This window comes from Nipponia nippon, unplaced genomic scaffold (assembly GCF_047370975.1).
Source record: "Nipponia nippon isolate SJK-2023a ecotype South Korea unplaced genomic scaffold, ASM4737097v1 scaffold_9, whole genome shotgun sequence".
In the NCBI taxonomy this organism is placed as follows: Eukaryota; Metazoa; Chordata; class Aves; order Pelecaniformes; family Threskiornithidae; genus Nipponia; species Nipponia nippon.
The window spans coordinates 14,943,837-14,956,108 of record NW_028262413.1 but is presented as its reverse complement, the minus strand read 5'-3'; the positions used below and the strand labels follow the sequence as shown (position 1 = coordinate 14,956,108).

General features: G+C 41.5%; 1 protein-coding gene across 2 annotated transcripts in view; it reads left to right on the top strand.

Annotated features, from left to right (window-relative positions):
• Window positions 1-11,270, top strand: part of LOC148050110 (uncharacterized) — a 187,480-nt gene extending 176,210 nt beyond the window's left edge. For both annotated transcript variants that reach the window (XR_015701374.1, XM_087744177.1), the window contains one exon: window positions 10,042-11,270. Coding sequence is in view for 1 of the 2 variants with exons in the window: in XM_087744177.1 (XP_087600303.1) it covers window positions 10,042-10,052 (11 nt within the window). In the remaining variant the exon portion in view is untranslated. The remainder of the gene's footprint in view (window positions 1-10,041) is intronic.
• Window positions 11,271-12,272: the final 1,002 nt, after the last annotated feature.

The window sequence follows — 12,272 nt, the reverse complement described above, 5'->3', positions numbered from 1 at the left end:
TTTTCCCTTCCGTGGAGGTGGTTGTGCTGTACAGATTGCCTGGATGAACCCGGGGCTCAGCCGCTCTGTCCCTCTGGGGCCCAGGGGATTCATTCCCATGGGCTTCTGTGAAGACTGCAGCCTGAGAGTAAATATTTCACTTCTACTCCCAGAATTAATTTTGCTGTTGTGATTTCTTCATTAAAAAATCTGAGTAGAATACCGATATCAAACAATTTTTTAATAAAAATAGAGAGCCCTACACAAATATATTAGTGTGTGGTTTCAGCCAAGGGACATCCATTACTTTTTCTCTGTACACCTCAGTGTTACTCAGCAGTTTATTCATAAAGAAAAAAAAAAGTGCAATAGGAGAAATAACTGGTACTAACAGTACACTAAAGGAAAAGTGAAAATTTTGCCAAGTGGGTGAGTGAGCAGAACATCAGCCTATCCAAAAAAGCACTGACGGACTTGCAGATTTTTGCTTGAATGGAACAATATTTTACTTTCTGTAAAAAAAAAAAATATTTTCAGGGTATTGGTCATGATGTTTCTATGGTAACTGGTATAATTTCATTTTAGTGATGGATTACAGAGAAAAACGCCAGGAAGGTTTGAGATGATGGAGTTTCATCTGACAGAGCCCGGCAGACTGTTTCTCTGGAGTTATTAGGCAGTTCTGGTTATGTTTTATATTTTCTGGACATTGCTTGGGATGGCTGTGCACAGCGTCTTGGAAAAGAAAACTAATAGAGCTACTCTGCTCTGGCAAGGAGAGACACTGAAGTTTGTTCACCACTAGAGTGATGGTTTCGTAGTAGTCAGCAACTGAATTCAGTCGATCCAGCCCAAATGCCCACGTACCTTCCTTCCTCGCACCCCCCGAAGTTCCCAGGGTGTGTGTTGCTGCTTAATTATTCAGTGTTCCTGTCTTAACAGCCGTGGTGTGAGCTGTAGTGAAAACAGGTTCATGCAACCCATGTTTTGCTGCCCGCCGCAGTGAGGGAAGGGCAGAACGAGCCTGCCATGGTACCGGGGGATGCTCAGGGATGTCTGTGGCCGCCCCGGCACCAGACTGCTCCAGGGGGGTTAGCCCTTGCGGTACCCCCAGGTATAATGACCGGGAGCAGCACTGCTTGCTTGTCTGCAAGCTGGCATTGGGTAAACACCTAACTAAAGATTTTAAATTGCAAAACAGCTTATTCATGGGTGTTAGATCTGTCCCAACGAAGTCTGAATAACGGAGCTCGAGGCTTGACAGAAATCCCGGTTAGCTGGTGTAGATCTGCTGCTGAGGCTGCAGCTGAAGGCAGCTGAAGCCCTCCTCTGATGGAAACGATGCTGCAGACCCTCCCTGAGGCAGAAGTCGGCAGTCTCCCACTTTGCTTTCTAATGGTTTGTGGCCCAGGCATCATGGAGTTTAAGGTAATTTATATCTATATTATATTAATTTATATCTATAATATATTAATTTAGAGGGAGAGAGAGTGACAGGCAGACCAAGGGAGAGTTAAAGGTGTTCAAATAGTGGATATATTCTCATCTAACATGTCTTTTTTTTTTTTTTTTTTCTTTCCTTCCTACTTGTAGTTTTCAATGAGGGAGGTAGGAACCTTGATAGACTATTTTTTCTGATCTGTCAGATCTTGTTTTTACTTAGTACTGGGGTCCATGGAGTTACTCCAGGATCGTGCTAGCGTACCTGGGAGCAGAATTTGCCCATAAAATGTGTATGAGGTAATTTTTGAGTTTTGAGCCATTTTACCACAGCCATGCAGCACAGGACTGACTGCATTGGTTTTGTAAAGAATTAGCAAGTGACAAAATTTGAGATCTTTGTTTTTAAAAGTTAGCTATTTCTACTGAAGGTATAAAATACAGATACAGATATAGCAGACAGAAGAAAGCTAGTTTTCTTTTTTTTCAGGGGATCAATATTCCACGGTAGGGAAAGATATCTATTCCCAGCTATAGTTTTATAAACAACATTTCATTATGCCTGTTACCATAACAGCCCTTTTTATCTACTGTGTCAATATGTGGCTCTATCAGCAATGTCTTATCTTTAAAGTGAAAAATCCATCATTGTGGCAAAGGGGAAAAAATACATTAACAGCCCACCTGCTAATTTATATCTGAGGCTTGAGGCCCAAAAGTGTTTTAGAGAACTTCTGTCTAAAACCAGCAGGTTTTGTATTAATTGCATATTAGAACTGTTCCAGTGAATTCCCACATCTTTTCACTGTGAGGTTTAGCAGAAGGAGTGCAGGCAAGAGAAGCAACATTTGCTGCGTGTCTTTGCAGACGACAAAATGTTGTGAGAGACTGAAGCTCCCCATGGCCGACACCATCTCCTGGGACCTTCCCTTGGGAAAATCGGAAAGTGAGGAGTCAACAGAAGTTAGAGACCGCGCGGTGGGGAGAGGCAAGCTGTAGCTCTCCAGCTGAGTTAGCAGTTAATCCCAAATTCCTCTGTAATTTTACCTGCTGATTTACATGAAGATTACAAATTACCTTGCCTTCAGTAGGATTCGAAATCCCATTTGTTACTTTCTAGGCTAATTCTAGTTTAGACTATACTTGCCTTTACTCCAGAGATGACATGCTATAAATGGTGAGGTGTCTCGGCTGTGATTTTGGAGGTCCCATGGACTCATGCAGCCCCACTGAAGTGAAAAAACAAAATGTACACTTGAGAGTCTCTTAATATATTAAACCAGTGTTGAAATTATAATAAAATTTCTGATTGGAAAGGTGCTTCGAAGCCACAGTAGTGCCAAACGAAACAGGAGTAGGCTGCACATGGGGCTGATGTCCCGCCTATTTATTCTTGGAGGTTCTGCACCAGAAGGTGATGTAGGAGATGTATATGCATTATTAAAACCCTTGTTCTTATGTTTTCTTAGCACTGTTAAGACTAACCAGTACTTTATCCTGACATGTCACTGGTTTTAGTTTTGTGAAATCGGTATCCTTATGAAAACATTGTGTATCTACTTAGTGAGGGGAGAAAGCTTTATTGTTCATTTTAACCACTTCTGTTGAGAAAAACATGAGGTATTTCAGATACATGTCATTTCCATTCTAATTCATCTTAAGATCTATGGAAAAAATATGTGGTGTATTTTTATTCCATTTTGACATTGCACGCACACATATACTGCAGACTGCAGTGGTAACTGAGCCTCCAAAATTGCATATAATATGTGTAACACCTGGTATTAGAAGAGAAATAATTGTAGTGCTTGAACTCTATGGCAGGTGTCAGGAATAAAAATGTTACTTCTTCCTCATTTAAATATACAGGGGATAGTCTGCACAGAACAGAATAAATACCAGCGTGTCAGCCTGAACTCTCTGCTGCCTTTATTTGACAGAAAACAGCCTCAAAACCAGATTTCTGACTGTACACTGCTAGGGTGTCCACCAATAAGCATGTCATCATTTAACAGAATTATAAAGAAAACATAGAATAAGTTATCTGTATTATAATTTTTATTTGCTTGAGGGCAAGGAAGGTACCTTTGCAGACTTAAGACATTAAACCTATATCCATTAGGGGCCTCTTTTGTTGGGCTGGTGGGATTTCACTGCTCTTACCTCCCCTGCCCTGGCTGCAGCACTGCTCTTTGGGCATCTCTCCATGGCTGGCGGGGAATGGCCAGTGCCCCGGCACTCTTCTTCCTTTCCCTCTGTAGAAGGGCATTAGTTTTTTAACCATGAGTTTTTCAGAAGGTGTTATGTAGTCTCCTGGAAAGAGCTGCTTAGGTAATACATCGCATCCCTGCGTGGTAGGTGACGAGCGCTCTCCTGGGCCGGTGGCTGGAGATGCTGGTGTGAGCCAGGCTGGGCGGCGGTGGGGCAGGACGGCTCAGGACGATCGTGCAGTAGGCAAGCACTGCCTGCCCTGCCTGCCGGAGGCAGTGCCTGCGCCCTGGCAGCGATTGCTCCTCTTCCTCGCTGTAAAGCCAATAAACTTGCTCTGCATTTCATCCAGCGGCTCTTCGTGCACTTGCTCTCTCAGCCTGCGGTGGCTGCTCCAGGGTAAATTACTGCCTTCATCACGGCAGTGAGGAATGGAAAGGGTTAATGTGGCATCTGAAGCACAATCAGGAAAGGAAAGGGAAAAAATAACTCGAAATCAAGAAAACCGTCTTTCTTTAAAACAATTAATACATGTCAGTACATAGCTCATCAAATGCAGCACATAAGCAAATTGTGTCATTTTAGAAAGGTTAACACCTTGGCAGAGTTAATTGCTGTTCTTCTTCTAAAATTCCAGTGCAATTTCTGATTTCTTATTCTGTTGTTTATCTTCAGCTAAGTAGATTTTAAATAAAACAAATATTTATGCCAGTAAAGCACTATAGCTTAAATATTTAAGGAAAGCTAAGCAAACAAAACATAATAGCATAAATATTTAAGGAAAACTAAGCAAACAGAACCAGAAACCCACACAGCTGAAGGAATCTGCCTTAAAAATCTGAGGAAAGAAACATCATAACAAAAAAAAAAAAATAAGTTAATCATTTAATAACCAAGTTGAATGATTTTGCATATTAAATTTTTTTCCTTCAGATGTTGAGGTTCTTTGTCCTCGCTTTCTGCTGTCGCCTCGGTCTGTATTTTCTTCCTTTGCGTGTAGAGCAGATTCTGAAACTCGTGATTTTCCCTAGGGAGTGTAACATATTCATGCATCTTTGCAAAGTATTATGTAGGTCTAATATTTATGATACAGGATCCATTTAATATATGATCTATAAGCAGGTATGTGGTATTTATTATAATAGTAGTTATATTGTCCTCCTCTATCAGGTGCAAAACTATGTTTCTATGACTAGATTCTCCAGGTCAGAAATGTCAGTTTATATACATGGTATAACAAAGGTGTAGATTAAATGGGTTGAAGCAGCCCAGATGCTGTGTATTTAGCAGTTGAAATACAAAATAATTTTACTGTAGTTGGTACTCCCATGGGACAGTATGTCATTCCAAGAGACATACAGTGATTTACAGATTTCAGTACTCTTTTCCTCCTGGTGCAGGGCTTCATTTCTTGGCCATGAATACACATACCTTCCCGTATCAATTCTTTGTTCGTATTCCATTTACATTTTCTTCTGCTGGGCAGAATCATGAAGGCAAGCTCAAACACTTTGAAGGACCATACTTGGGGAAAAATTATCTGCTTTTCATCTTGCTTCGTTTCTCCCTGAGCCTTGACAGGCTTTAAAGTCCTGGACTTCAGGTGATTTCCTCATGGCACATCTTTCTCCCGGCACATTTTCCTCATGTGAATGAAACCTGAGGGTTTTTTTGTTGTAAATAAAAACAACCTCTGTAGAATTTGAAGTGCATTGGCTTTGAAGTTATAATTGTGTTAAGCAGGGTAATGTGGTGGAAACACTCTGTCAAATTACCTTTATGGTGGTGAGAACAAATGCCCGAGCACCTATTTCTGCAGTTGAAGTGATTCTTAGAGAAACATAATGATAATCAGTTTGGGAAATGGAAAGGACAATGTCTTCTTTCTAATGCCACTCTAATCAGAGAAAAAACTGCTGGAGAGGATGGGTATCGCCTGAAATCCCACGGCAGCCTTGTCTTCCCAGCAGCAGTCGTGTGCCAGGTGATGCTGCGTCCCTGCGGCTTTCCTCACTACCGCTCGGTTACCGCTCGGCTCGGAGGAGCAGGGTTTGCACAAAGTCCTGGGCTGCCCAAGGTGCTCCTGGTGTGCCCCGTCCACCGCCCTCTGCAGACCTTGGCTGGATGCAGAGCTGCAGCTGTCCACTGCTCCACACATCTCCTGGCCTTGATGCTTTCCACAACCTATTTGTCATCTCGTCCCCCCGTTCACGTTGATGTGAGTGGGCCAGACAGCATTTCATTGGCTTCCACTGAAAGGAGTGCTCTAAGCATGGATGTTTAGATGTTCTGTGTAGTTATGTGTGTTATAGCTTTACATGCTTATTATTTAGCATTTTTGTTAACAAAACAAATCCTTGTTTTTCAAAGTTGGTGATTTTAATATTTATTTATAATGCTTATAAGTGATAATTATAATTAGTCCATTTCCACACTGGAAGTCTTTTTATTTATTAAACAAAGGTGATATTTACTTGCTCTAATACTGATGCTGATTTCAGCTATTCAGAAAAGTACACTATATCCTCAGTTATGATCCTGTACAACACATGTTTTTATTACTCACTTTTTATTGTACTAGAAAATGAAGAAGGAGATTTCTTATTTATTGGATTAATTAACTTTTTTTACTCATGATTTGTTTCAGACAGCTTTTGGATGGCAATGAAAATTCATTTAAATAGCAGATCAGCAGCATCTTAAAACTCCTTTACTACTTAAGCAAAACTAGTTCAGATATGTTGAATGCATCAGAAAAGTTTCTGACAAAATATGTTTTTAATTTTAAAATCTTTTCTCTACTAAATAATAGAAATACAAGTTAAAGTCCATGAATAGAATTGCTGGCTGTTGAATCGTTTGAAGACATTGCAGCTAATTACTGTGCAGCTCTTTTGCATAGTTTTATTCTGTTTGGAAGTGGGAAACCAGTTCTTCTGTTGTTCCAACTCCCGCTTGGTTTCTGCACTTTGAATGAAGGAGCTCTGGAGGAGAAGCCAACTGAACAAATGGAAATTAAGAAAATATTATCCTTGCACCTGCAGAAGAGACTACAGCTGATTCATAATTTCACAAGCTGCTTGTAGGTGTATAATTGGGAATTTCTCCCAGTTCAGCGGTCTATCTACCTCTGAAACTCCTGGTACAGTTACTGCTTGGTTATTTATTTGTTTAATTGAAATAACTTGAAAAAAATCTCTGTAAAGTTTGACCTGATATGCCCTGTCACATTTAAGTTTAGTTTTTAGAAAGAAGACTTGGTTATAGCTAAATAAAAGATCTTTTATGTTTTTGCTTTCTTGAATCACCTGTTGGACAGACCTATGTGTAGATGTGGGTGGTAATCTGATATAAAATAAAGTGTACCCATACAGTTATGAATTGCAGCGTAAATCCCACATGCAAGGGGGTAACATTTTTAGCATCCCTAATACATCATAAAATGAGATATAAAATAAGCATTATGTGGCCACTGTGTTGAATCTTCTTTAGGCAAATAGGAATTTAGCCGCTCTTCCTCCTATCTTCCTTTCCACCTACAAACCCAGAATACAACTACACAATGTCAGCAGTTTCCCTTATCGTGGTGGAGCAAACTTGTATCTCTGACCTTAGATTCTGCGTTTTAGTTCCGAGCTGACTTTTTTAGAAATTCTTCTTAGTTTTTTTCCTCATGTATGTAGTATTTATCTTTTTTTGGCTAGATAGAAGCAATTCATCAGCCTCAGTTACTTTATCTTTGTGAGGGGAAGCTTTTTTGGTTTTTTTTAATGGATTTACTTCATAGCTCTGTTCTGGTTGTCTTGTGAGTACTGCAGCTTTTTGATCTTTCCTGATTCCTTCTCCTGGGCAGGTATGAAAAGGCATCAGCTGTGAAAATTGTTACCTTCAGATTTGCAGACAACAGATTTCCGTGTGTTGTTCCTGTGTGTCGGGCATACCGATTGCATGTGTCTGCATTTCAGCCAGGGATTTTCTCTGGGGCAGCGAAGGAGAGGAGGACTCCCCAGCAGCCAGCCCTCATCCACACCAGCAGCTTGGTTCACGTCTCTGAAATTCTTGCCAATCTGACTAAAGCTCCCCAGGAGATGGTAGGAAAAAGAAAAGCAACGTTTGTTATCAGGGTGCTGTGATACTGTCTGAGAAGATATCAGAAGAGGCGTAAGATAAAGCTGTCACAGGGTGAAAGACCCAGGGCTCAGCACAGCCCCCCACCAGCGCGGGTGTATGGGCTTGCTGGGAAGGAGCTCCCTGGAGACTGGAGAAGTGTCTCCTTAGAAGGAGCAGTGTGGAGCACAGCACCGCTGAGTTCTCCTCCACCCGCTGTAACACATGTGCACACGGGGAAAAGGAGTCCTGACTGTCTACTGCTGAATTACAAGAGGCTTATTTGTCCTATCAGGGTGATGGGCCACTTTTTCAAGATGAAGAAGCCTTCCAGTTGCCCTGTGTGGCATCCGAGACCCAGCCCTTGCAGAAAGCCACAGGACAGAAGCGTTCAAATGGATATGGACCTCTCTTCTTCCCTCCTAACCCTCATTTCCAGAGTCTAGCTGGAAGCTTTGGCTAGCACTGATCCCTAGGTTTTTAGCTTTTAGAAATACGACCTGTTTATTCTTCCTCCTCTGTTCACAATAATGTAGATGGAAAGTTTTTCACAACCTCCAGGTGTAGTTGCTGGTACCGCCAGAGAAGGTGGAAGCTCCTCTGCATGTTAGAGGATACCTAGTTGAGCAGGCAGAGCAGCGTGGCTGCTCTCTTCAGCCTCTCATTCCCTAATTTGTACGTATAACCAGGATTACCCCGTCCCAGGTGCAGAATCCAGCACTTGCTCCTGTTAAATTTCATATGTTTGGCAATTGCTCAGCTCTCTAGTCTATCCAGATCTCTCTGTAAGGCCTCTTTACCCTTGAGGGAGTCCACAGCTCCTCCTAGTTTAGTGTCATTGGCAAACTTACTTCATGTACATTTGATTCCTGTGTCTGGATCATTTATAAAAACACTAGAGAGCACTGGCCCTAAAACTGAGCCCTGGGGAACCCCACTGGTGACTGGCCGCCAGCCTGATGTAACCCCCTGATGTAAGCTTTTAAGAGAAGAGGTAAAGCGGTTGTGTTACTGTGGAAGGAGACTTGGTTCGAGCCCGCCTTAGAGCAGAGAGCAGCTCCCAGCTGTGCGCTGGGAACAGCACATTGACCATCCACCCCTGTAGTATGGCACGAATAGAATCAATCCAGAGCTGAGATTCGAACTTATGACATGCTATGCATGTCTAAGAAGTCTGGCACTAGGCAGTTCAGAGGAAGTTCCCAGCGTTTATGACTTTTTTTACCTCTTCAGCCCTCAGTTTTCAGGCTGGGAAACTGGGTCAGTAATACCACCTTGCATCAGAGGAAACCCCTGGAAAAAAGCCTACTGATGTGTGTAAAACACTCAAACTAGAACAAAGAACATTGAAATGCATGAAGAGGAACTTAGTAATTTTATATTAGCTGTTTAGTAGTATTAGTTAGTGTATTATATTATATGTATAGTTATATTCAGAGAAGGTTTTGTGTAGGTCACAGCAAATAAGGCCTGGGGCTCATGCTGAATGATGTGACTAAAATGAAATGTGGGAAAGTTGCTAATTAAGTAATACTGCCCTGCTAGACTCTCTGGGGAAAAAAAGAGTACGCTAACATCTAATTGAGATTAAAGGATGTCTAATACTGTATTAAGGGGCCAAATTAAGGTTGCACAACCAACCTTCGGCCACTTCCAAAGCTCAGAGTGATTTCTCCACAGTATTAGCATCCTTCAGTGCAGCTTTCTGTGTAATATGTACCGTTTAGTGTGATAGTAAACATATAGCACCTCTTCGGCCACTGGTTGTACACACTCACAAACACAGATCTATGTATAGGTGCAGGCCAAAGTTCAAGAAACTATCAAGAGAGTGAAATATCAAACTGCCTTGGCAGTGGTGAAGTGGGACTTGCGTAAGTGATGAGCATCTTTGAGTGTGTATGTGTAACTCACGGGGGCAAGGACTGATGGATCAGTGCGTAAGGTTGGTGTCTCTTCTTATCCTAGGTGCTATGCCCAATATCTTGCACCCTCCTCAATAAATTTGTATACATCTTTGCCCTCTAGTGTCTGCATTTTGTACGTCACCCTTGCTTAGCCTAAGTAAACACTCCCGTCTTTGTGTGTATGCGTGTGTAAGGAAACAACAGTTCTGGATTATTTCATCACTTGATGTGCTTCTTATTTCCAGATAAGAAGATAAGGACCGCACAATGGTACAGTGATCAAAAATAATGGAGAAATTTCTGAAAAATTCTCCTTTCTAAATTTATTCTTGAATTATGTTTTATTTTGCTTTCTTAATCTCTCATAGTCTTACCTTTTGGTTTCTGTGTGTCACTACAGGCAGATATTAGAGGATAGGTGACTCCATGCACAGCTTCTCCCAGAAAGTATGCTTGATGTGGTCCTCTTTAGAGGCAGACGACACTGGTGATGACCTCTGAATCCTGCAAAATTTCAAGACTTAAAGCTTGAAGACTGCAGTCCTTTTCCTTACCAGTTGTGCTATAAATGTCATCAGTCATACCTGGATGTGGAAGACCTTGTCATTTGAATGGTCCCTGTAAGTTTAACTCCAGATGTGGTACAGATCCTTGTCCTGGGGATGGCTAACAGTGCTCAGTACTGTCACGTTGACACTGGTGCGTATTTGAGAAGAAGAAAGATGTATTTCAGTTTGTAATTAACCCCTTGAAAAGGCTGCAGAATACTTCTAACATCCGAGCTTTGCTGCAGAGAAGAAAAGTAAGTCTTTCCAAAACCAGACCTCCATAGAAAAGGAGCCAGACTGCTGTCCCTGTTAGACTGAACACAGGGGTGGGCTGCAGTGTATCAACGTACTACAGATTTGTTAAAAAACTTGATGAATCTGAGGTTTTCATTACCGAAGTAGTGTTGATTATGATGTTTTCCTCCCTGTTCCTACATGTTTCAAGGTTTTTCTGAAGTTCTTCTTTTGCTCCAGTTCCCTTCTGGAAGGTCCCAAAGCCTGAAGCTGAAGGCCCTTTGTACATCACCCAGTTCTCACTGTACCTGTTGAGAATGATGGCAGCCATGAAAGCCATGGCAGCCAGGGAGCTGTAATACTTCTGTGATTTGCTGCTTTGTTTCTGAGTAAACTACAGCTATACAAAGATGCAGATAATACATGCACATGTAAAGTCATCATACACCTACGGTTGCTAAGTATAGAAAAGGCAGAACAGTGTGCCTTGTAAAATCCCGTGTCTGAATAAAAGAGGAAAGGGAAACAGTGGAGGAAAATAAATTTAGGTCTTAGAGAGTTGTAATATTGCCTTTGGAAGAGTCAAAATTTCCCTCCTTGTTGGCTTGTCAGCTATATCTACGTAATTTCATCTTCTGATCTGAAAAGTTAGATATGTTTGTAAAAGAGAAGTGTGTAAAAAATGACAAGCGAGATGAATCAGTCTAGGTGGAGAATCCGAAAAGCTGTGTGCATAGAAAGTGGGTTTTGTTCCGACTTAGATCTGGCTTTCCCTAAGCAAGTGCTTTCATTGTTAAGAAATCTAGAGTGTTCATGAATAAGAACAAGAGTAAAGGTAAAAAAAGTCCTTGCAGCTGCCCAGTGTGATTTATTCTGTAAACAGATGGATCAGTCTGTTTCCCTCCCGTGACATAAACCAAGTAAATTTGTTTATAATTATAGGGCTTCCCATTGGCTTTACTTCTTCACCTATGGAAGCTTCTGAGAAAATCAGAAGTGTTTTCCAGTGACTTCTAGCATGAGAGGGTACCAGCCCAAGCAAGCCCTTCCTTGGACATCTTGTCCTTTCTCTGTTTGCTGAGCTGTACTCCACTAACGTCTGCCAGACCGTGCTCAACCGAGGGGTGAAGGCAGGGATTCACTGGAAAGTTCATGTGGGTTCTCAGCATTTGCATCCTCCCTCTGTGAGTTTAAGAGCCCCCAGGTGCTGACTGGTCATATTTCTTTTGGATTCCCTCTGTAAAACCCCCCAGGCTTTGCAAATGTCGTGGACATCATTCATCCCCTGACCAAAGTACATCCGGTGTATTAAATTTGGGGGTGTAGATCGGTGTGAGCCGTACACGCCATACACACACATTTCCCTGTCAGTCAGTTTTTCCTCCTTTGCCATATGGATATTGTACATCTTAATTTTTTTTACTGCAGTTTTGAATCATATTTGCTTGACGGCACATCATCAATTGCTTACTTAATCAGCAGACACCGTCTTACAGCCTTCACACAAAAGATGAAACTGAGAAGTATTTTTAGGACAAGGAATGTTTCTCAAGTAGCAATTAGAGTGTTGGGATCAACTTCACAAAATAAACGGGTAAGCAGATGTACATGAAGGCAAATATACTTGTGAGGAAATGTATTTTGTGCTTTACATGCTTCTCTATCTCAGAGTCATTCACTGTCTACAATGAGACTGAACACTTGAGACAAATCTCCATCATAAAAAGTAATGCATGAAAAGGATGTATCAGGAATACCAATGGCTCAGGTAGTCCTCTTGTACCAAGCTGAAGCTTTGGCCTCTATGAAATCCAAGTCATTCACTGTATCGTTTATAGCCATTTCAGTT